Genomic DNA, 23576 nt, shown 5'->3' with positions numbered 1-23576 from the left:
CTTTACTCAGAGCTGAAATCTAACCATGCTATAGACACAGCTAAATTACAGGGTTAAACAGCAGCCACTTGTATTTTACTGGAGCTACTTTAAGTCTCAGGGGTGTAATGGCAACAGACCCTTTCAGACCCTGCTGGCATCTTCCAGAATCTCCTCCTGCTGCTGTTTTTCTCAGGATTAATGTGGGGTCACTGTGTAGCTTCTCTCTGCGGATGCTGCACAGCAGCTCTAAACCCCCAGTGGCATCACTGCAGGATAAATTATTTCTGCTTTCAAGCAATTTTGTTATTTTCAGAAGACCCGTGACTGACATTTTTGATCAGTGTCTTTGCTTAAAGAGGGGAACAAGCAAACTTTAAAGGATATATTTATTAATTTTCATGGGTTTCAATCAAGTGCACATGAATAGGGGACCAGCAGCAGACCCAGGGGGGATGTCTACTTGGAGAAAAGCGCTACTCTGAGAGTGTGAAGAGCTGTCTTTCCTAATAACCCCTCCATCACAAATGTTTCCAGCAGGGAAAGGAATGAAGCAGGCATGTTTAATCCCTCCGTGTATGCATATGTTTTAATTCCCAAGTCAGTGCTGTAGGGCCTTCCGATTCAAAGGTTGTATTTGGATCATGAGGCTGGTCCTTTTATGAGCACTCCTTGCATGTTTCTGAGTCTTTTTTTTAACACTTCTCACCTTTCACAAGCTCCTGTAGCAATGAGTTTCACTGTACAGTCACATATTTTGTGGCTAGTCCCTTTGTACATGTGAACACACAGAGATTTTAGAGGTTATCTGAAGAAGGGCTGAATGATACAAACGGGAGGTGCAGAAAGTGCGTACGGCACTGGGACTGTTAGTGAACATCTGCTCATGGGCTGGGCACTGCTTTGGACCTTTCTCTTGCAATGCCTTTTCCTTAATAGACACACTGAGTTACACAGTGCAGTTTATCACTGCTATACAAGAATGCAATTTTAGATCAGCTGAAGCAATTTAAAAGTTTGACCTGGGCCCGACAAATTGCTTTGGTTAAATCAAGACCGCGGACAAGCCCAAAGGCCCTGTTCTAACAGATGAGCAGTGTAGTTACTGAGAAGACATGAAATTTCTCCAGCCCTCTTCACCAGAAATTACAAATTGATGGTGTGCTTGTACTTCAGTTGTCAGGACACTGGAAGAGCGAAATTTTAATCTCGTTTCACAAAAGCAGTCTCTCAATGCGTGACTCAATGAGAAGAATTGGCCTCACTTAATCCCAAACACTTCATCTTCAAAGGTATTCAATTAGCTTTGTTTTTATTAAGCTTAACATCTACAAGACATTTTTGAGGTTGTTCAATATTTATTTATTTATTTATTTATTTATTTATTGAAAAGCACAGCCAACGAGCTATTTTAAATTACATCCATTTCGAGTGCAAAGGAATGTGTGTTGTTGTATTATCCCTTGTCACAGTAGAGAATGAAGCACATGGTTGTCCACACCTTCCAACCATTTCTACACTGAACAATAGCTACAGCTGGTTTTCCAAAGGCAAACCAAAGGTATTTCAATCTCAAGAGAATTTGTGATAAACTTCATGGCCCAGTTCCTTTCAAACCTGTTTCCAAGGGACAATGAGCTAACTTAATATCAAGTTTCATCTGAGTTTAATTTTGCCAGATTGTTTTGCAGCCCGTGTCCCTATGCTCTGAAGGATGACAGCCTGCTCCCATCAGGGTGTGTGAAAGAATGGTGCAAACAGAATTTATAAAGGACAGAGCAGGTGACCCAGTGCTATCCATTTGTTTGCAAGGAGGGTCTGAGAAATCCCTGCACGTTTTGAAATGGTGGGCAGCTGGAGCTACACAGATAACTTGCAGGAGCAGTTGCTTTGCTGCACATCTAACAAAAAGGAGATGTGACTAACGAAAAGCATGGAAGGCAACATCTGCTCTGAGCAACTGATCCTTTCAGTACCAGCAGTACAGGACTTTATGGAAATCAGCGTAAGCCATTTATACGTGGGTTGGTTTGCTTTTAAATATGGATTTGGTAATCAATCTACCTTTAGAATGTAGTAGAGAGGAAGAGAATGAGATTTAAGCTACTTCATACAGTTTTCAGGATGTATATGCCTTCATAATAGTTACCAATACAGTCAAGAAGAGGAAGGAAGCAATAGATTCCAGCTGTGCACTTATCCTGATGTGAGATTTAATTTCTTTGTACTGCTTCAAAACAGCACATGGAAGTAACAAGATAATACGCTACATTGCAGCTGCAGTGTCATGGCACAGGGCTGCAAAAACTTTCACTGCAAGGGTATCATAGAATCATAGAATATCCTGAGTTGGAAGGGACCCATAAGGATCATCAAGTCCAACTCCTGGCACCACACAGGTCTGCCCAAAAGTTTAGACCATGTGACTAAGTGCACAGTCCAATTGCTTCTTAAATTCAGACAGGCTTGGTGCAGTGACTACATTCCTGGGGAGCCTGTTCCAGTGTGCAACCACCCTCTTGGTGAAGAACCTCCTCCTGATGTCAAGCCTAAATTTCCCCTGCCTCAGCTTAACACCATTCCCGCGGGTCCTATCACTGGTGTTTACAGAGAATAGGTCACCTGCCTCCCCACTCCCCCTCACGAAGATGATGTAGACCGCAATGAGGTCCCCCCTCAGTCTCCTCTTCCCCATGCTGAACAGGCCCAATGACCTCAGCTGCTCCTCATACCCTTCCCCTCTAGTCCCTTCACCGTCTTTGTAGCCCTTCTCTGGACACTCTCCAACACTTTTAATTTCCTTTTTGTACTGTGGTGCCCAGAACTGCACACAATACTTGAGGTGAGGCTGCAGCAGCGCAGAGTAGAGCGGGACAATCCCTTCCCTCGACTGACTAGCGATGCCGTGCTTGATGCACCCCAGGATACGGTTGGCTCTCCTGGTTGCCTGGGCACACTGCTGGCTCGTACTCAACTTGCTGTCAACCACAACCCCCAATGTATGGTACTGGTCCCCATCAGTATGTTTACTGGTGAAACATTTCACTTAAATGACAGGTGGTTTATTTTGTTACTGAGATATTTGTAAGTTAAGAATGCATGCTGCATCAGAAATTTCCTTTTTCTATAGACATTCCTTGTTTGCCTTATCCTCTGATAGCGCCTAGGGCAGTGACCACTGACAGCTCCCCAGCTTGCTGCTGGGAGATGAGCAAATGTAATGGGCAGCCTCCACGAAGGAGAAGTAAAGAGAACAAAAATGTAGTCACTGTTCTGGTGTCCTCAGTACTGACCACTCATTGTGCTACTTTAATGCTCTCTTATGTGCATGCTAATGAGGTGAGCTAAGGTGACTGCATTTTTCAGAGGAAAAGGTAAGGGATGGACTGTGGAAGTGTGGTCTCCTCAGGTGCAAAAGGCTTAATTTGTGAAAAGCAAAGTAACAGTATGTTATGAGCATGGTGTCCATAGGTACACAGTCCTTCCTATTTCAGAGATGCTTATGGAAGTGATGCCAATGCACACCCTTCTTCTAGGTGGTATCTTCCCCTCAAGCCAACTTCTCAAAAGACTAGTGATTGGCATTACTGGTTTCTTTATCTGAATTCAAGGTATCTGCGATGAAAACAACTCTTTCGGTAGCCTAGTAGCTGTTACGTCCACTACCCCATTTCTCAATTCCGTCTTTTTTAGTACCCCATCTGTTCTACTCCCCATAAAAGAGAAAGCATTTTATTCCCACAACCTGCTGCAATTTATGGTTGTGAGATAAGCTGTAGTATATTTTGCACAAGAGAAAATACCAGTTATTATCAGCTCCCTCACAAATTGGAATGTGATGTAATAAAATTCTAGCAACTTTATTAGTTGTAAGGCAAGTGGATGAGAAGTACATTTAAAGGGCAAATGAAGCAAGAATCAATTTTTTATTTTCTTTTTTTTTTTTTTTTACAAATTACACAGTTTTGTACAATTATCCTTCTCATGCATTTCAGTTTCTCTTTGAATGTATATGCAGCTCCTGATGGAAAGCTGTCTCAGGTCTTATTAGAAAACAGAATTACTCCATAATCTCAAGCCCCATTCCAGTAGTGACCACATTGCCATCCATCTCCCTCAACTGGAATGAGACATCGCTGCATGAAAAAGCCCTCACAGGGGAAGAAGGGAAAAGAAAAAAAAAAAAAAAAAGAGAGAGAGAGAGAGAAAGATCAAAAGCTGCCATTGGCCTGAGACTAGTGGCGAAAGCACCAACAGCAGGGAGATCAGTTCTGTTATCCCCCACACTCTGTATTTTTGAAAGTGCAAATAAAGGAGAGAGGTGGTCAGTGATTTTCAGAGGGGTGGTCACACGCTGTTCATAGGTCTCTGCATAAATGCTTAATAAAATGTTTTTGGATTTCTTCGTAAAAGCAGATGTTTTCTCTGGTTGTCAGGGAAGGCTAGTAGCCCTTTTGGCAATTAGCCAGAGGACCACTATTATATTTTTTTCAGGGAAAGAAAGCAAGTCTGCAAAATGAGTGCTGACTAGTCCTGCAGAATGGATGCTAAAATGCAGAAATGCTTTTGGTGTATTATATGATAAACATCATTAGTAGAACAAGAGAAATGTATATGCTGAGGACTGCTTGATTTTTTTTGCTGAAATATATGCTGTTGATCAGTGCTACGGTCAAGATTAGCAGACAGCTTTGCAAATAACCAGACTGTACATCCAAAAGATGTGGGATCTCAAAATTGGCAGATCCTTCAGAAAAAAATCTGATTGAGAATTGAATCTTCCTTCTCCCCACCTGCCTGCCCCACAGATTGTCTTCTATCCAGGGTTGTTCTTAAAGTTACAGTTTTGCCAGTATCAGAGAAGCAGTAATTCCTAGCTGCAGAGTTTCTGGAGCACAGAGCTCCTGCTCCCCCTACCAGTACATCTGTGCGATGGGAGCTCAAGTACAGCAGGCAGTTTGCAGAGACTGGATCACTGCAGCCTGACTGCAGGGCGTTCAGACTTTGCTATTTCAGCTTTTCGAAGCCATCATCCTATGCTACTTCCTTCAGTGTCCCTGCTGCTGCCTGCACGGTGAAGGCTGCAATGGAAATCTGCCTCTTCACTTCCTCCCAGGCTTCCTGCTGGTCTGCTTTGCTTTCAATATCAAACATGGCATCATAGATCCCTGGGAAGGACTCACCAGCATACTTGTTGTGACTGCTTGGAGCAAAGATGACATGTCTGTGGGGAAAGGGAAAAATGTAGGTATGCTAAGTTAAAAAATAAATAAATAACAGAAACCTCAGAAAATTATTGAGCAACTGAATGGTGATAGAGCTGGGAAAGGAATGTGAAAAGGGGGGGGGGGGGGGAACTATGGGAGAATTATTGAGAAGAACAGATTCTTCAGAGTAGAAGTGATTGTATTGGAACTGAAGCTGGCAAAACCATGGCTTATTTTTTTTTTAATTTTTATTTTTTTAATAATTAATAATTGCAGATTTATTTTCAAATTTATTTTGTTCACATGAAGTAATGAAACACATTTATAGATGCAAAAGATGCCCCCCAACTCAAAATAAATACTAAAACTGCAATAATAGATGCAAGCACAAATAAAATGTATTTTAAAAAATATATATCTCTAAATGTTACCTAACACCCAAAAATAAGAACTGTAGAAAACAACCATTTCATTCTTCCAGAAGTGTGAACAACAGTTTGTCCTAGGAGGCTGGAAGTGTGATTCTCAATTCTACCTGCCTGAGGGGCTTCTGGCGTGGTGTGAAAGCCACCAGGCAGTGAGTCAGATGCACCCAGGCATCAGGAAAAGGGGGATGCTGAGAGCAAAGGGAGGCGCTCACACACCTGATGCTGAAAGCTGGCTTCCAGCAGGTGTTCCTAATAACTGCACAGCACTTTTATAAAGGATGTGGTGGTGCATAATGTATTGTCCTTCTCCAGCCCTGCAGACTCGTACAGAGAAAACTTCAGTAATAACCAGTTAAGGGTTTAAGCTCATGGGAAGCAGCCAAAGCTGGGAGAGATGGGACCCTGCAGCACAGCTCATGGGCCTTTCTCCATCCTGTGATCTCTGTGCTATCTATCCTGAGGGGAGAGGACACTGTCCAGTCTCTCTCTTCTGGACATCTCTCTTCACTACATACTTGTCCTCTTCCCTTTACTGTATTCCCTTCTTTCCTTTCTTTCCATAGAGTTGTTTATCCACTGAGTCATTACTTGGTACAGATTTACAAGAACAAGGTGTATAACAGAAGTAGTATCTATCACATACTCTCAAATCAAGTTCACATAGTTATCAAGGCTAATAAAAATAGAGATCCAGAGCTGGGAAGAAGAATTAGGCACCGTGAGGGTGGTGCAGGCAAAAAGTTCTCCTTGGAGATTATCAACAAAGTCTGCTACTCACTGCATTATACCTGAACCAGAATCTGTTGGGCTTTATAGGGCCTATACAGCAGTCCAACTGATCAGCCTGTGAGGATGGGATTCATCTGCAAAACCACAGTGCTTTACACAGTTAAAAAATTAGACAAGTTCAGAAACTTGTTGCCTTACCTGTAAAACTTCCTTCCCGGTAAGCCAAGAGGATCGATGAAAGCTCTTTCTATAAACATCAGTTGATCGTTCACGATTCGCACTGCAACAGGACTGCAGAAAATGTAGACAAGAGACATTTCACACAGTAAGGAAACAGGTCTGCTCATTTTCATTCAAGCACTTTTCCTCTTCTTTGGACAGAAAAAAAAAAAAAAGTGACAAAGAATATCTACATTTGCAAAAAGATGAGGTTTTTCAAATGGAAGTAATACATGTTTTATTAATGCATTCAGATTTCTGCATTAGACAACTCAGTAGAAACTTGTTTAGTATTAAATGGCACTAGGAGGATCCCACTTAACAGCAGGGACAGAAAGGCAGAGATTTAGGTCAAGATATCTAGATTTTTACTGTCCACCTCCAAATCAAGGGTCTAAACTCTCTACAATATTCATACATACATAGATAAATAGAACAATGTTCTAAGTATGGGATTCAGTTGCCTAAACACAACCACTATGTACCATACAAGGTACTGAGGAGAGCCTGGCCTCCAGCCACTGCACCCAAAGGGCATGGGAGTCCCATAGGGCCCATAGGTTCACAAGCACCATGCAGGAGTCTTAAATACTCTGGAGCATCACCCTGTCTTCCTGAGGTGTGCTGAAAGTACAAACATTTGTGTCACCTACAGCACTCAAGCCAAATACAGAGCACAATCAGACTTAAACTTCCACTGCTACCTGCTTTTCCCTTTATTACAATAATTGTAATGACTAGCTGATACTTATAAGCTCTACAGCTGATACTATTCATCACTGAAAGCAGAATTAATCTTGGCAGATATTGCGTGTCTCAGAGTTCAAGGGCTCTGGTCCATGCTAATCAGACAGGCTCCTTGTGTAGTCACTGGAAAGAAAGAGCTGACCTGGGTACCTGAGGAGATGTGATTAATTGCCCCTTCAAAATACAAATTTCACTCCATGAAATATAAAGGGAATCAGGACAAGTAATTATATCTTCAAGGTAGCTAAAAACTGAGCAAGATGAATGCCACCCCAAGGAGTGACCAGACATGCAGACTGCCCTAGGAGCAAGGCCCAAACTGACACAGGCTTTAGATGTTTTTTTATTTTTAACTTTCTCTACCCAAAGGCTGATGGAGGGCTTCAGGTACACCCCTGGACAAAGAAAGAAAACACCACGGGGGAGATTTTACTAAGATAGAGATAGATTTTTCCAGACTTACTCCTTCTTGTCAACTTTTTCAAGTCTCCTGTGAAATTCAGCAGCAGCCTCTGAGAAGTTCACCACAGCAGAAAAAAGAGCATCTAGACAAGGAAAGACTTTTTTGAACAACTTCAGAGGATCCACAGAGCCCAATATACCTTTCAGTTGCCCAGGGGGAGCAAAACTACATTTGTTTTGCTGTTCCACTTGCATTATTTTGCTGTTACACCTGCATTTTTTTTTATTAAAATTTTTTTTTTCTTGTCTCTCCTAGAAGTTCAGATTTTTAGCCTCCATTAGTTTCCCCAGAGCAGACTTTAAGAGCTGCACTCCCAGCAGTAACAGACAAGGACAGAGTGGAACTACACCAACAGCAGAGCAGGGTGCTGGATATGGCCTTCCCAAGCCCACATCTTGCCTCTGCCTGCCAAGGAGAAGACGCTGGCATTGCAAATGGAAAACTCTGCTGTTACCCTTTTAACACCGGGACATACTGCAGAGTTTAGGTTAAAAAAAAAAAAAAAAAGCCTGACATCAAAAATACCAGCTCTTCCAGCTGGCTGTGCAAAAGCAGCTGGATTTTCCTCTTGGAACATAATTTCCTATTCATATCATAACAGAAGAGTGTCCTATTGAGTAGTACTGAGAAAGACAAAAAAAAAAAAAAAAAAAAAAAAAAAGTCATGGTGGTGCGCAGCCAGAGATAGATAGGGTAAAGTTACCAAGCCCCATGCTTGCTAAGGTGCAGCCCACGAGGTGTCTGTGCCACAACCCTGTGCCATCCCTTGTGCTGCTGCTTGGACTCCAGGATTTTGCTTGTTACACCTCACTCTGGGCTGTAAGTCCTGTTGCTTTCTTGTGCTCTGCCCCTGGCAGCATGTCTGAGCCACATGGGATAGCTTGGCCTCAGAAGCAGCTACAGATACTGTCTCCTGCTAATGACATCAACTGTGATGATTTTCCTGTAGAAGGGTCGATTTGATACAGACCTGGGAAGAAGTATCGATTTCTACAGCTAATTTTCATGGAACAAAAGGAAGGTGGATGGTTTGAGGAGAACTTCTGGCCTTACCACAGCTCATTACATAGTTTCACAACTTGCACATTTTGCCCAAAAGTTTCAGGAAACTTTAGATAATGCAGAGTATCCTCTCTTTGCACAGGAACGTGGATTAGGTCATCTCCTAAACCCTATCCCCTACAGGGAATGAAGCCCTGCTGTGCTGGTAAACTCATCACACTATTTTAGAAATCACATAGGCTGTCTGTTCCCACGACTTCTGTTGAAAGCTGCTCTGCAGTCTCATCTGCTTTCTATTTCCAGCGAACGTATTTATCCATCACCAGCCCACACTTGCTTGTTCTTGCATTAATATTTTTCTTTAGCTTACATAATCAGAGGCACAGATTTTGCCTCTGCAACCTGTTTATGGACAGTGCTTGTCCGCAACTGCATTTGCCCAGGGCAGTAGTTATCAATTTGGCAGAGGACAGGGCTGACATCATGGCTGTATCAAGGCTACAGTTTATATTTCAGAAGCAATAGGAGGGGATTTAAGAGAAAAAAGAAAGGTCATCTGAAAATATATAAGACAATTTGTGCTCATGTTCATGAGCTATTCAGTGCTGCCACTTTTGGTTATTTTAAAAAATATTATCAATTTTATTTATTCATTTCCCCTACAGACCTTAGCTCTGATAGTATATTATTACAAGTACTATTTCATGTAAAAAAATAAATTAAAAAAAAAAGGTTTCCAGTGTTCATTGTTGTAGAGAAGCAGCTGAAATGTGAATATAAAGGCAATAAAAAAAGCTTCATCAATTGTTGTGAAGAACAACTACGTGATTTATTCAGGCTTAATTAACAGCTTTCTGACATTCAGTGCTGTCAATAGGTAGTTCTATGAAAGTTCTGAGTGAAATGAATTTCAATTTGCAAAGTATCATAAAAGCTATCTATTCATTGTAATGCACTCTGGTGCAATAGAATATACAAAAAATAAAAATCATATTTTCTTTTTAAAGAAATAAATTTGAACTGATCAGGCATCAGAGAAGAGACATGAAAATAATGAAAAGACTGGAAAAAAAGAAAACTTGTAAAAATGGCCAAAGTGCCACGTCTATAAAGTTATTAAGGAGAGAGTTAAGTGATAGTTAGGGAACAAAAGCCAAAAAAAAAATAATAAAGATTGCTTCTAAAACCTAATTGACATAAAAACAAAAGTATATACATTAGTTGGAAATTCATTTGGGCAAGTTCTAATTTGAAATGAGAAGGAAACACAAACAATGAAAATAAATTATTTAACAGAAAATTTGGTAGCTGTTCTAACAGTGCAAAAAGAAAGTCCAATCTTGATGTTTCCCCAGATGATATGCTACAGTTAACACAAGAATGTGTTGAAATAAATCTCTTATATGATATCTCAGACCAGATAATCCATCAAAATATGCTTCCTCTGTTCCAAGAAGCCTTTTTACAAAAAAATAAAAAATAAAAAAAAAAAAAAAATGAAGTCTTTTCAAAATACTCAAGAACTTTCTGCCTAACAAGACTTAAATGTCATTTTATTTTTTTCTAAGTGAGGATTTGATTTGAATTACTTCACGTTTCAGACAACCCAAACGAGTACTGCATCATTGAAAAGCCAGTTTATGTCTCTAACCCATGGGTCCATCAGATACCATGTGGATTAGGACTGACTGAAAATTCTCCGTGGTACAGAAACCAAGGGGTGAACAAGGCAAGGAGAAAGAAGAAACAGACGGAGAGGGAAAAAAAAATGATTGTGGAAACCATCCTAGTTTGTGATCCAGAGTACTCTGTCTCTTCCATTCTATTTTATGTGCCTCATCAAAATGTTTTCAAGCGCTCAGTGAATGTATTTATGCAGAAGTTGGAGAAGGGTTCTGTTGCCTAACTGTGGTACCAGCCACTGACACAGATGGTAAGCAGGTTTCCCAAGGTCAGACAGATTAAACCTCTGCCTGAGGAGGAAATGACACCTGCATCTCCCAGGTTTCCGATAGTTGCCCCAAACGTTTAACCTGTCTTCTTCTTTTAAGCAAGATGAAATAATCTAGTCCTGGGTGAGAAGCAGGTCAATACTATTTTTTTGTTCTGCATTTGATTGTGGTTCATGACTGCTCATGAGCAGTGTAATAATGAACACAATAACATGCATGAAAATTATTTTAACTCTCTCATCTGACCAATAACGTGCTAATACTGTGTTAGGTTTAGAAAGATTTTTTTAGAAGACTTTTCTTTATTATGATGGCAGAACTAAAACAGAAAAGGAATTCAGTTTCAGAGAGAGGACAGATATATCATGTCTCTGCATAATTCTAATTAATGCACTCAATAAATTCTGCTGTGGCTATTACTCACCAAATGACACTTTGTAAGTTTTCAGCTGTTCTTCATGTTTCTTGGCCAGTTTATAAATTCTATCGCTATATCCTTTTAAGGCTTCTCCGTAATCTCTACAGTCGAATGGAATGATCTGGGAATCTGCAAGTTCATAAACCAGTTTGCCTCGTAACTTGGCAATTGCTAGCTGTTTCTTGAAGGTGGGGTCATAAAATTTTTCCACTAACTCAAAGGTCTCATACACAGTGTGATAAACAGGATAATTGCTGAATTTGTCTGCTTTCTGAAAAAAGAGCAAGCAAATTTGTCAGTGCCATGTATTCTAACTGCAGTTAAGGGTTTTATTGATGGTATGATATTTTGCACAGCATCCAAATCAAAAAAGCTATTTCCTACAAAACACAATTTGCTATCCTTCCCATTTTTGTGTGTTCGTCTTAGGATAATGAAACAACCTGAATCCATGGACTGTCACACACGATTAAGTAAGCAGGCTTCCTTCTCTCCATCTAAACAGACATGACTTCAGTTCCCTTGTAAAGAGAGTGCCTCCATGGAAAGTGAAATCAGCCTGCAGTTCTGGATTGCAGAAATCCTGTCATGGATCCCTTTTTATGTTGCATGGTTTTCCAAACAATATCAAGGAGGATGTGTATGTTAAGGGGACTACTAATAGTACGGTGGAATGAAATACACACCCCCAAACAGATTCTGTAAATATCCTTTTCAGTACTTGACAGCCTATAAAATAAACATATCACTGTAATGTTTTATTCTCCAAGCTAATAGGTTTCTTATTTAATTAAAAAATGGCACTGATGTACAAATGAGACAAAAAAAAAATGTTGAAGCTTCTTTACTAATTATGAATAAATGCTCTTAAAAGATGACTGCTCAGCCCTATCAAATTCCTTCAAGCAATCTACATGGCTTACCCTATTCTTGGTGTAACGCACTCTGCCCGATGCAATTCCCAGTCGCTGGAAGTAAACTTCAAAATCACTGCCTGATCCCAGTTTGTTTATTCTACATGTAGAAAAGACAACATGTCATAGAGGAAGTACTTATTTTATAATATGATGGTAATTTATGCAAAATGTAGATTTTCAAAGAAATGGAGGTCAAGGCTTCTGAAGGGCACACCAGGGACACTCATAAGATCAGAGAGTAGACGAGCAGCAAGCTTAATTACTGTAACTGGTTTTATTCTAACACACTAATCCGGTATTCAATATTACTGGGAGAGTCATTTAAAGGTAGCGACCCTGATTATGACACTGGCCACGTTAGGAAAAAAATGTACATAGTATACACAAGAGCTGTAGATTTACATCAGATAAGCCTCTGCAATCTTAAAATATTAAACATCTATTTCCAAACTAATAAGAATTGCGAGGCAATATATGCAAAGACAGATGTGTTTATATACTCAGCATATTCCACAGTACAAAGACCGGTAAATAATTTCCACAGCAGATTAGCATTTATGACTTACAAGTAAATATTGCCATCTGCTGGGTAGGTGTGGCAAGACAGAGGAAAAGAAAAACAGTAATAAAAACCTGAAATATTCTCAGTATTTTCAAATATTTATTTGAGTTTTATATTAAGTTTTAGGGTTAAATATCTAGCCAGAAGAATAATTGGCATTTCTCAGATAAAATAAATAAATAAATAACCCAGCTAAAGCTTTCCCATTAGTATACATTTCTGCAAGAAACTATTTGTTTCAGCTGAGGATTAGATTTAGTGGTTTTTTCAAAAGGAAGAGATCTTAGTGAGTCTAATGAATCTAGGAGATCATATTGCCAAGGCTTGCAAGATTATAGGGTCATACATCCAGAACATTTGGGTCAAATCACACAAGGGGGCAGTTCTACTCACCTTATGGGAATATAAGGTTTAGCCTTACAGTCACAGGCTTAAACAATGTTTTGAAGTTTTAATACCTTCAAATAAAGATTTTTAATGTACATCCATTATATAAATAAAATAATTATCATAAGAGCTTTTTCATTACTGCTCTAGGCAATTTCTTTCAACAGAGCATTTGCTTAGCCTAACAATAGTATATTATCTCATCTAGAAGGGTGACTAAACTACACTTTGAATTCTTTCCCTGCCCTTCATTTCCATGATTGCTCTTCTATCCGTAAGAAGCCTTTAAAGAGTGTGAGGTTTCATCTTGCAGTGGGTATAGATCATCTTTTTTAAAAGAGGTCATACCATTTTATTTGATTTTAAAATCAAACATTGTTGGAGACACCATGTACTAAAAAGTTTTTGTATTGCTGTTATCAATAGCAATACATCTTGAAGAATTCTGTAGAGGAATTGTGCTATGATATGATTAAAATATTGGGAAAATAAAAGCAAATTAACAACTTACCTGGGATAACTATTATTTTCAGGTGCAGGGTCTTTCACAAGCCAACTCTCATAGAGAGACTTCTTTTCATAACCCTCATCAGGGCTTGAAATCTGGAAACAAAAAGATTATAATCTCACTGGAAGTATCTCTAACTGAAATCAGTGTTAAAGGAGACATTTACAGCTATCTGCATCATTCTTAATCAATAGCATTGCTGTATGCAATGAGGTACACATAGTTCATTTACATTTCTTCTATACAGTTACGGATCCCAACCATTAAGAGCATCTGACAGGCACTTGGACCCAATCACAGACAGTACAGCAAGGTACAGCTGAAGAATACTGGCTTGAACCCATCAGGTTTTGGAAGAAATTGGAAGAATACTTGGGATTTTTAGGATTTCTTACCACTTTACTATAGCCCTTTGTATGCACATGCACAAGTACATGTAATAGCACTATGGAGCTGCTCCAGCAGCAATCCTTTCAGCAGGCAAGGGGAGAAGAGAGCCCTGAGCCATCACAAGTTTGCTTCACACAGCAACTACATTTTCTCAACAGGTTAAGCCTGAAATTTGCCTGCTCTTTGTTATAGGAATTACGTTAGAAAGAAGGGGCATAACCAGTCACTAACTATATTACAGAAGTGTCAGGGGAACTGAACCAAGATTGGAGCCCTGTTGTGCAAGACATTGTGAGTACAAATGCAGGTCCCACCCCTACCTTAAAAAAATTGAAAGCTATGTAATCATGAAGGGAAAGGTAAATACTAGTACAGCCATAATACAGCTGGGAAAACTATGAAGCAGTAGGAAATTAATTGACCAAAGCTGTTAGAAAATCTGTGGCAGAGTTACACATAAATAAAAACTCTGGCCCTAGTCTCCAGCTACGCTTATCAATCTTTGTTAGTTATGGCCAAAGCCAGTATGGTCCTTTAAATATCACATTGGCTATCATGTGCAGAGGCTTGGGATTTATTTATTTATTTTCAAAATACAAAGCATAAACATGGATGGTTAGATACATAGTTTCACAGTATTGTTGAGTCTTAAATTCTGCACTGAAAAATATACAGACTCCAAATTGAAAATCCTAGGAATTCTGACCTCTGGGGTTATGGCAACAACTACCAGAAAAAAAAAAAAATAACAACTTTGTGAAGCAACTGTTTGACTGCTGTCATTTTCAGGGCACTTTGGTCAAGTTCTATGGCTTAAATTGAAAATGGCATATTAATAAGAGCAAGCTGAGCTCTGACATATGTGACTAACAATACTCCATGCTCTGGCAGAGATGTTATTCTGACAGCTCTGGTCATGTCAAAACCATTCATCCTGACTTAGATCCAAATCTAGAATCAGCACAAGCTCACTGTTACTTCAAAGAAGACATGGAGTTCTTTAAATATAAATGCAAAGTAAAAAGTGATGATGAGAAAAGGGGAATTGGAGTTGGACTATTGCAGATGTCGGCTGGTGAGAAATAATTTTGAGAAATCTAGCAGTACTGCTGGGCCAAAAGAGATTGCCAACTGCTAAACATCCCATCTGTATGCTAAGGACTGCGCTTAAATGCAGAACTCCTTGAAAAAAAAAAAAAAAAAAAAAAAAAAAAAAAAAAAAAAACAGGATGAGCAAAGAGCTCGTGGGGTTTATGTCAAAGATTTTGGTCTAAACACATATCCCAAGTTTGGATGTTGGACTGTTTCATGTGAACAGAAATAACTTTCTTTCAGACATGCATAATCACCCACATCTGCACTAATGTTCTTTCACTTACTGGGCTTTCTGAATGAAATCCAATCCCATGCAAAAGCCTAATGCAAATCATAGGCTCTGGTGTGTACATCTAGCCTCCCAGTCTCTTCCAAAAACAGCACTGCAGTCAGAATATTAAAACTAAGAATATAATAATTTCATCTGAATCCTTCTAGTCATTACAGAATTTAGTTAATATTTTTGTTTGTTTGTTCTTCTTCTTATTTTAAGATTATTGGAAAAGACACAGCTTAGTAGAGGTATAGATCTTAGTTGTCTTTATAGCAAGCTACCTAAATACAAGCTGATCCCTCTGCAAAATAAAAATTCCATGTTTTACTTGTTACATTAGTTTCTCTCCCTCTTTTGTTAATTCAATTCACTGGAATTAAAGCTCCAGAAAATGAAGATGTTCGATCCCTTAAAATAATTTTATTCTGTGATGCCAGAATCAGTGAGCCAAGGAAAATTTATGACATATTTCTAGAGTGTCTCTCACTCATCTGTATACATGTTTTTATGCCACCAGAAATCATGGTCAAGGTAGAACTGGTCTTTCAATAAATGCCCCTTGGTATTCTTTCTCTCACAGAGTTCATCAAAACATCTTTTTCCTTGGGAAAAAATCAACAACCTCTATTAATGATCTTACAGGAAAGTTCAAAAGGGTGTGAGAGAAAGGTTTCACAGTCTGTGAGGCATGGTTCGCTGGAGGTCACCTGTGACACATCAACATCATTAAATTAAAGATGGTTTGGAAACTTAAACTTAAAATTAAAATTTTCCTATGAAAAAAAAAATATATATATACTTATAAATAATAAATAATATAAATATAATATAAATATATATAAATATATTTATGGTAAGGAGTGTCTTAAATGTATTTGCCAAAACAATGGAAAAAATAGTCTAAAGAAAAAAGGGATTATAAATGATATTTTTTGGACAGAGACAATACTATAGAAGAAAACTGCAAAAACTGTTTGAATGTGTACAGAAAGTAGAGGACAGCACTGAATTGGAATGCTGTTGCAGAATTCTGCTCTGTGAAAGAAACATAAAAGAAAAAAAAAATAGTTGCCTTTTTTTTTTGTCTATAAGAAACTAATAAGAAAAAGAAAAAAGTCTAAGATGTTTCAGCAGTAGCGTTAAGGAACTCAAGCAATAGTCAGACTTCTCACTGACACCTCTCTGCCTTAAACTCAACCCCTTAACAAATGAAGCTATGAAGAATATGAATAAATAAAGTGTACTTCTAGGAGCTTTTTAGCAAGGAAACAGCGTGGAATTATGGAATAGTTGTCAGGTTTTCTGTTGTTTGTATTACACTTCTACTGTTAAATCTTAAATAACACAAGATTTTCAAAAATGCCAGTCCTAAGAACTTCATATGGTATGTCAAAGGAAGTTTCCTACCCAAAGCCAGCAATAGTTGAATAGTTGACTTTAGATCAAAGAATGAGATGCTATTTCTAGTCCAGCGCATATTTTAATTTGTTTATCTTTTGCAGAAAAAAATAAAATGAATCCCTGGGTAAACGAGTTGCTGCACACAGAAAGAAAATTATTCTAACCAGGACCCTGCAGCACTAGGGACATAGGAATTTGTACAGGTGAAACAGACTGCCCTGCAGTGTGCGAAGTGTGACAGCAGCTGACTGAACAAGCACAGCTTCTTCCCCTGCAAGGAAGAAAGAATATGACAAAAAGAGTTGATAAGAAAATAAAATGTAGAAAATGGAAGAAAAAACAAGGGAACAGCATAGATAAACTACCTCATATTCACATGATGGCATTTCCAGTGTCAAAAGAAAATGTACTACATCTGAAAATAACTCATAATGAATGCATCTTATGGGAAGGGATACTCATAGCGGGAGCCATCCTACCAAGTGAAGTTTCAGTGCACATTTCTAGATTAGACCAAGTCACCTAGGTTCCCTTAATAACAGAGGAAGAAGATTTTTAGAGGGTTCTGTATGCACAAGAGTAGACAACCACATTTGGGCACATAAATTATTTCTACCCATTGCCTTTAAAGGGAGCCTATTTTCCTATTTTCCTTAAGTCAGATAGAGATGCCTTCACTTAATTGAGATGAGGATAGTGACAATGTCTCATGCTATGTGCCTCAGCTGGTTAACAACTTATACAGCCAATGAAATTTCATGCCTTAGTGGACCACAGTCCTTCAGCCTTATCATAATTCATGCTGAGAGGTGAAAGCAAAGGACAAGTGTACTACAAGGCCACTTGTCAATCAGATCCACACATCTGGCCTATTACAAAACCCACAAACCCACCCAATCGTTTCATATTTATCATTGTGTTTCAAGGGCTCAATAAGAAATGGAGAACATTCAGGTAGAACCAAAAAAAAAAGGTAGCTTGCCAATGTGAAAAGTAATAGATTTTAGATTTTAAGAGATTGCACTTGAAATCAAAATGTGGAACACCGTTTATTTCCTCGAATGCTTATTTTAGAGAATTGATTTTGCTCAAGTGTTTAATTATCTGGAATTTATTTATTTATTTATGGACTTATCTATACAGAATTATAGAGAAGGTCAGAATTATCTCTACATAGTATATTATAAATTGCAAATAATATTCCACTTATGTTAGTGATACATTTCAGCCTTCCTACAAATACTGAGGAACCATGAGCTTGGACTGTGTACCACTGAAGGGAAGTTTTGACACTAATTTTGGTAGGATTAAGATTCTTCCAGCATGGGTATAAGACAATAAGAATATTATACAATAATTCAATTTTATCCAATAAACCTCCAGTTTTAAATTCTCAGAACATCACAAATAATAAACACTCTGATTCAGTACCTCTTTAGTTAGATTATATACCAGTCTGTAGAGAAGAGGGGTGCAGTCAACTCTTAATGTGTAGTTGCCTGAAAATGAAACACAGACATGGAAATCTTCCCCCACATATCATCAGCATCATCTTCCTAACGGGCTAGTCTTGCAGTCCTTTCTTACACAAACTTCTCCTTGACTCTAAGGCAAAGAATTTAGATCTTGCCTCAGAATTTATACAGAAACAGACTATTTAGTTGGTCACCTTGTAAAAGCTACTGCTCCTACGCAACAGAAATGCATTGGTTATGGTACGTACACAGTAATGTAATGAAGTCTTCCCATAATTCTAGAATATGCCCAACTCTCCCTCATCTGCTACAAATCCTTGTCACTCACATGCTCCCCAAAGCTTGTATTAAACAGAAGTAGTGGTAACATCCTAGAAAAATAAATAAAAAATAAGCCAGTGCATTCAGGAACTGACATTTCCCTTGCAAGAGTTTTTAAGAAGCTTCTCAGTGCAACTGTTTTTTCTTTTACCATGAAGAGGACATTTGCAATATTTTTTTTCAGATTTTATCTGAAAAAAAAAAAAAAAAAAAAAAAAAAAACAGGTCATCTGAGTAAGAGACTTGCAAGACTTTTGGCATTTTGTGTTTCAGTATTAAACTTCACCCAAACAGAAGGCAACAAAGCTACAGAGTAGTGTTTTCATCTACTCTCTTCTAAACATCCCCTTCTACCACCATGCTGTAGCTTCTTCAGTTTACACCCATGAGGTTTCAACATTGCCTGGGGCTATGTTGAGCTCACTATCTCCTCCCAAAGCTGTCAGTCACAGCAGCAAGAGCCCCATTGAAAAGAAACTATTGCCACTACTGAGGTAGTTAGGCTGTAAAGCAACCTTCTCTGTAGGCTACAACCACCCAACAGCAGCTAGGATGGACAATAGCAAAGGGGGGGTGAGAAGGCTTTGATGTAATGAAAGACAAGCTGTCAGATAACACTGCTGCTGGGTTTTGACACTGCTTTAGACCTTTTGGCCATTCCTTGCATGGTGTGCACTCACAAGAGGACTTGACTGACAATTTCAGAAAATCCCATGGTGATGAAAAAATTACTAGGTAACATTAATAATGTTTCCAAAGAGAGTCTGTATTTGAGAACTGGAAATTAGAATTACATAAATGCCTAAAAGGATAACCCACTATTCCTGTCATGGGTACTAAAGGACAATCAATAGAAATAATTTCCTGTTCAAAACATGCCACAAGGAACACTGTAGAAAAAAACACGATGATAAACAAAATAATTCCAGAGTATATGGATGTTATGGCTCTACAGGGGATGCTCAGAGTGAAGTGAAAGATGTCCAAGATACTTAAAACAGTCCTCTGAAGATGGTGTTCTTTTTCTTTTCCAGCAGTTTTACTTTTACATCTTCTTTAATGCATAAAACAAGAGACATGTTTGAATAATTAAGTTTTGGAAGAAAATTGTTAATGCAGCAGCATGTTGGCTGCAAATCAACTAAAAAAAAAAAAAAAAAAAAAAAAAAAAAAAGTGTTGCGATCCATGCTGAGAATATGAAGCAGTTGTAAAGCTATTATTTCATCTGTGAGATCTAGGCATGAAATGCTGCTCCACTTTTTACACAGCATGTAGGCTACATAATTGAAGGAACAGCTCTACTCTCCTTATACCCCAACTCCAACCGAGCATTTAGAAACTGGGTTTGGCTTTTCTTTCCTTCCAATCCTTTCGTGACAGATAGAATTTTCAGCTGACAGGAATAAAACAAGTTCTTAAATGTGCCTATCGATATCCATTTTATTCACACACAGTAAGCCCAAATAAGTTGGGTTTAACATGGGAAGAGCAATGCCCTAAATAACAGAAGATATGGTGCAGAACAGCTTCACAGGACTCTACTGACTATTATTTCAGCATAAACAATAGCAAATGAAGCCCCTCTGTAATAAAGCTCAGAATAATTTAAGAAGGAAAATGTCCTGTTTATTTTGATTTAGGTCACTGTGCTGCCTCCAGTTTCCAAAGTCTAGTTTCTAATCATCATTCCTGTATGCCAGATTCCTCTCAGAATCTGAAGGGCGTAGTAAATTCAATAATGGGGGATCACTTTCTTGTGAACCACTCTTGAAAGCTCATTTTTCTAGGACAGTGTTGCCATAATATGTAACTCCTTGCAGAGCCTTCTTGCTCATAGCAATGAACAAAGGTGACTACGCTGTCCCAAAGCAACAAAATGTTTTCCCACCCCCACAAAATGTAAGCCCAAGGTCTTGACACTATTTGTCTTGAGACTGTAATAAATTGTAGTGTCTCAAGATACTGTACTCCCACAGTAAATTGAGCTGGAGCTGCAAACAGAACAAGGAACAGTCTGTTATATATCAAATCTGTAATTGTAAATCAAAGCTAAAGCAGTTAAGCACTTAAGCAGTTTTACAATTCAGACTGCTCAATTCATTAGCAAAGAACACTAAATTCTAGAGGAGGCATTCTGGCAGCCAGCTGCAGCTCATGGTTAGAACTATTTGCAAGAAGGAAGCAACATGAAAATGTAAATTGTTCTCTCTACTTAATTCTGCATTTGGTACAGTTATGCTGAATGTCACATCATCTATTTTGCATTTACTAGCTCTGGACGCAATGAATAACACACAATAACTACTAAAGTTGACATCTGTGAAGTAAAATGAGTTTAAAAATAAGACATACCTTCTATAGAAGAATCTGTGTTGATGTAAGCAACTGCCCGTTCCTGGAGGACTCTGGCATTTTCCTAGGGTTGTAAAAGTGCAATTATTACTTTTCATTTAGTGACATTTAGACAAGATATTAAGTATACTGTTTTTTACCACCTTACCTTTAAGAACCACGTCAGGATAAGTAGCACAATGTACCTTACTCATTATACTAGTATTTGAGGGTTGTTAATGATCTGGGCATACAAAATTCACTCTTATATCTGGTACTCAATTTTTTTCTGGGAACCACCCACAAAATAGAAGTCTGTCTGCTGCATCACACAGGAGCAAGACAGGACAGGAAAATTAATGCAGAAGACATGAAATTGGAGGGAGTGACCCACCAGAGGGCCGTGCTGCCATCCAAAGGGACCTCAGCAGGCTGGCAAGAACGTCATGGAGTTGATCAAGGAGTCATGCAGGGTCCTGCCCCTGGGGAGGAATAGCCTCAGGCCCCAGGACACGCTAGGGGCCACCCACCTAGGCAGCAGCTCAGAAAAGGACCTCGGCGTCCTGATGGGCACCAGGCTGAACGTGAGCCAGCAATGGGCCCTTGCTGCTAAGAAGGCCGATGGTGTCATGGCATGCATGAAGCAAAATACCACCAGCAGGCCGAGGGAAGTGATCCTGCCCCTCTGCTCAGCACTGGTGAGGCCATACCTGGAGTGCTGAATCCAGTTCTGGGCCCCCCAGTACAAGAGAGACCTGGGCATACAGGAGAGAGTCCAAGATCAACCACTTTTTGAATGTGCAAAATATGACGACTGTGAGCTGATCTAGAATTCCTCAATGCTTTTAATTCCCAGTTATTCATGTCAGATCCCAGTACTGAACTCATTTTTAACACACATAAACTGGGTATCGCTGTCATTTCTACACTCTTCCATTTCAAAAAGGGATGAATCAAAGCACTGAATTTGACTGTTTTGAGTCAACCAACCATTGCTTTCATGCTAAATATATACAAATGCAGGCTTAATTTTTTGAAAACTGGCAATTATGTTTGAAATTGATATTCTAATCACTAAGTGGTATTTTACTAAATCTTGGCTTTGTAATAGATATTCTAATTAGGTTAGTAACTGATATTTCATTCATTCAATTTATAACACCACACATCATTTGTAAGTCATGTGAACTGCAAATTAGATTGGTAAGTGATAACTCCAAAATGCAATTGGTATCTTTAAAACAAAAAGTAGAGAAGATTCTGGAAACAAACAAACAAACAAACAAACAAAAGAAACAAATGAAGGGAGGAAGCAAACTTGGATATGCATACACATGGCCTTATATATGCGCAAAAGCTTATTCGCAACATAATGAAATTCTTTCATTTATGAGCAATGTAGATCGTTTATGCAACAAAAGGATGTTGCCACAGTTGCAGAGTCTTTTTGTTACTTTACCATCACAGAAAACAGTAAATATAGTGGGTTAATTTTCCTCAAGATTTAGTAGATGGCAGATCTGGCAACTGCAGAAAACACAAATGTAAGCTGTGAGGAAAATCTCTAGAGAAACTAAAATCTAATTTTGGTGTCAAGAGGAGGAATGCACACCACCAAGATAAAGCAAGAAAACAATAATATAAAAACATTGAGGTTCAGATATGAATGGTGTTTATGGCTTTCTAATCTAGTACAGCTGCCATTGCATGAAATGCAATAGATGATAGATTACCAGCTATTAAATTATTAAACAAGAAACACTGCAGAACAGCAGTAGCAATACGAGAACAAGCATAAAATAACTAATTTATTCATGACATAATCAAGAGAAACAGATCTTTTAAGTATCATGCTTTCATATTCTTCATAGTTAAAACAATTGTGAACAATTGTGTTGGTTTTTTTTTTGACATTATCTAAAAATGAACAGTTAGATAGAGAACAGAATCAAAAATAAAAGAGTAATATACAATTTGTTTTTGTCACCAGTGGAGGTCAGATGACATGAAGTTTTAAAGCAAATCCTTTAAAATCCCTATGATTTTAAATGATTTTAAAAATACTATAAATTATGCTTTCTTCATCTAATGTCACACAAACTGACAATAAGATGCAGAGAGTCTATTGCACCTGGAAGCTAAATGGTTTATGGGAGTGCAAATCCAAGGGAAGAGAAATCACAGCTTTGTTAACAGAAGAATGATGGAATCCCTTTGGTATTGGGAGCACAATCCTGGTTTTCTCCTCCAATGTGTCATTTTGATATGTAATTTTGTAGTTTACTGAAATACATGCCAATAAATTAAAATAAAAAGATTTAATTATTTTCTTGTACTGAATTTTAAAACTCTAAGTTTTCTAAATACAGCGTTGTAAATAAAATTCTAAGAACAAAAAAAATGTTAAACCATTCAGTACCAATAAACTGATGTAGTTCAGCAGAACTGTGTTTCTGTGAGAAGTTAGATAGGTAATTTGCATAAATATATGAGGGCCTTGCAGCACCTGAAGAGGAATCTGTTGTGCTCCCGTTTTAATTTGAAGTTACCGATTGCAGTCTAGTGATAGACACCACTAGGCTCTGCACCTTCCTTCAACAGATGTCCAAGTTATGCCTCAAACTATTCTTTATTTACCTCAGCCCATTCTGTGGAACCCAACAATCCAAATTCTTCTGCATCCCAACTAGCAAAAATAATAGTTCGTCTGGGTCTCCAACCTGCAATCACATAGTTAAACTTCAAAATTCAGCTCAAGTTAGAAAGTCTA

The 23576-nt window shown here is 38.4% G+C and overlaps 1 protein-coding gene across 2 annotated transcripts in view; it reads right to left on the bottom strand.

Annotated features, from left to right (window-relative positions):
* Positions 1-3897: 3897 nt before the first annotated feature.
* NAALAD2 (N-acetylated alpha-linked acidic dipeptidase 2) overlaps positions 3898-23576 on the bottom strand; it is a 35169-nt gene continuing 15490 nt past the window's right edge. For both annotated transcript variants that reach the window (XM_082759959.1, XM_082759960.1), the window contains exons 11-19: positions 23444-23526; positions 20828-20891; positions 18110-18177; positions 13522-13613; positions 12068-12158; positions 11151-11415; positions 7773-7854; positions 6542-6634; positions 3898-5203 (exon numbers count right to left, since the gene is read on the bottom strand). In XM_082759959.1, the coding sequence (XP_082616085.1) occupies positions 5014-5203; positions 6542-6634; positions 7773-7854; positions 11151-11415; positions 12068-12158; positions 13522-13613; positions 18110-18177; positions 20828-20891; positions 23444-23526 (1028 nt within the window). In that variant the 3' untranslated portion in view covers positions 3898-5013. The remainder of the gene's footprint in view (positions 5204-6541; positions 6635-7772; positions 7855-11150; positions 11416-12067; positions 12159-13521; positions 13614-18109; positions 18178-20827; positions 20892-23443; positions 23527-23576) is intronic.

This window comes from Aythya marila (genome assembly GCF_965140915.1).
Source record: "Aythya marila genome assembly, chromosome: 1".
Lineage (NCBI taxonomy): Eukaryota > Metazoa > Chordata > Aves > Anseriformes > Anatidae > Aythya > Aythya marila.
Note: the sequence above shows the minus strand (reverse complement) of the source record. Positions and strands in the feature narration are given on the sequence as shown.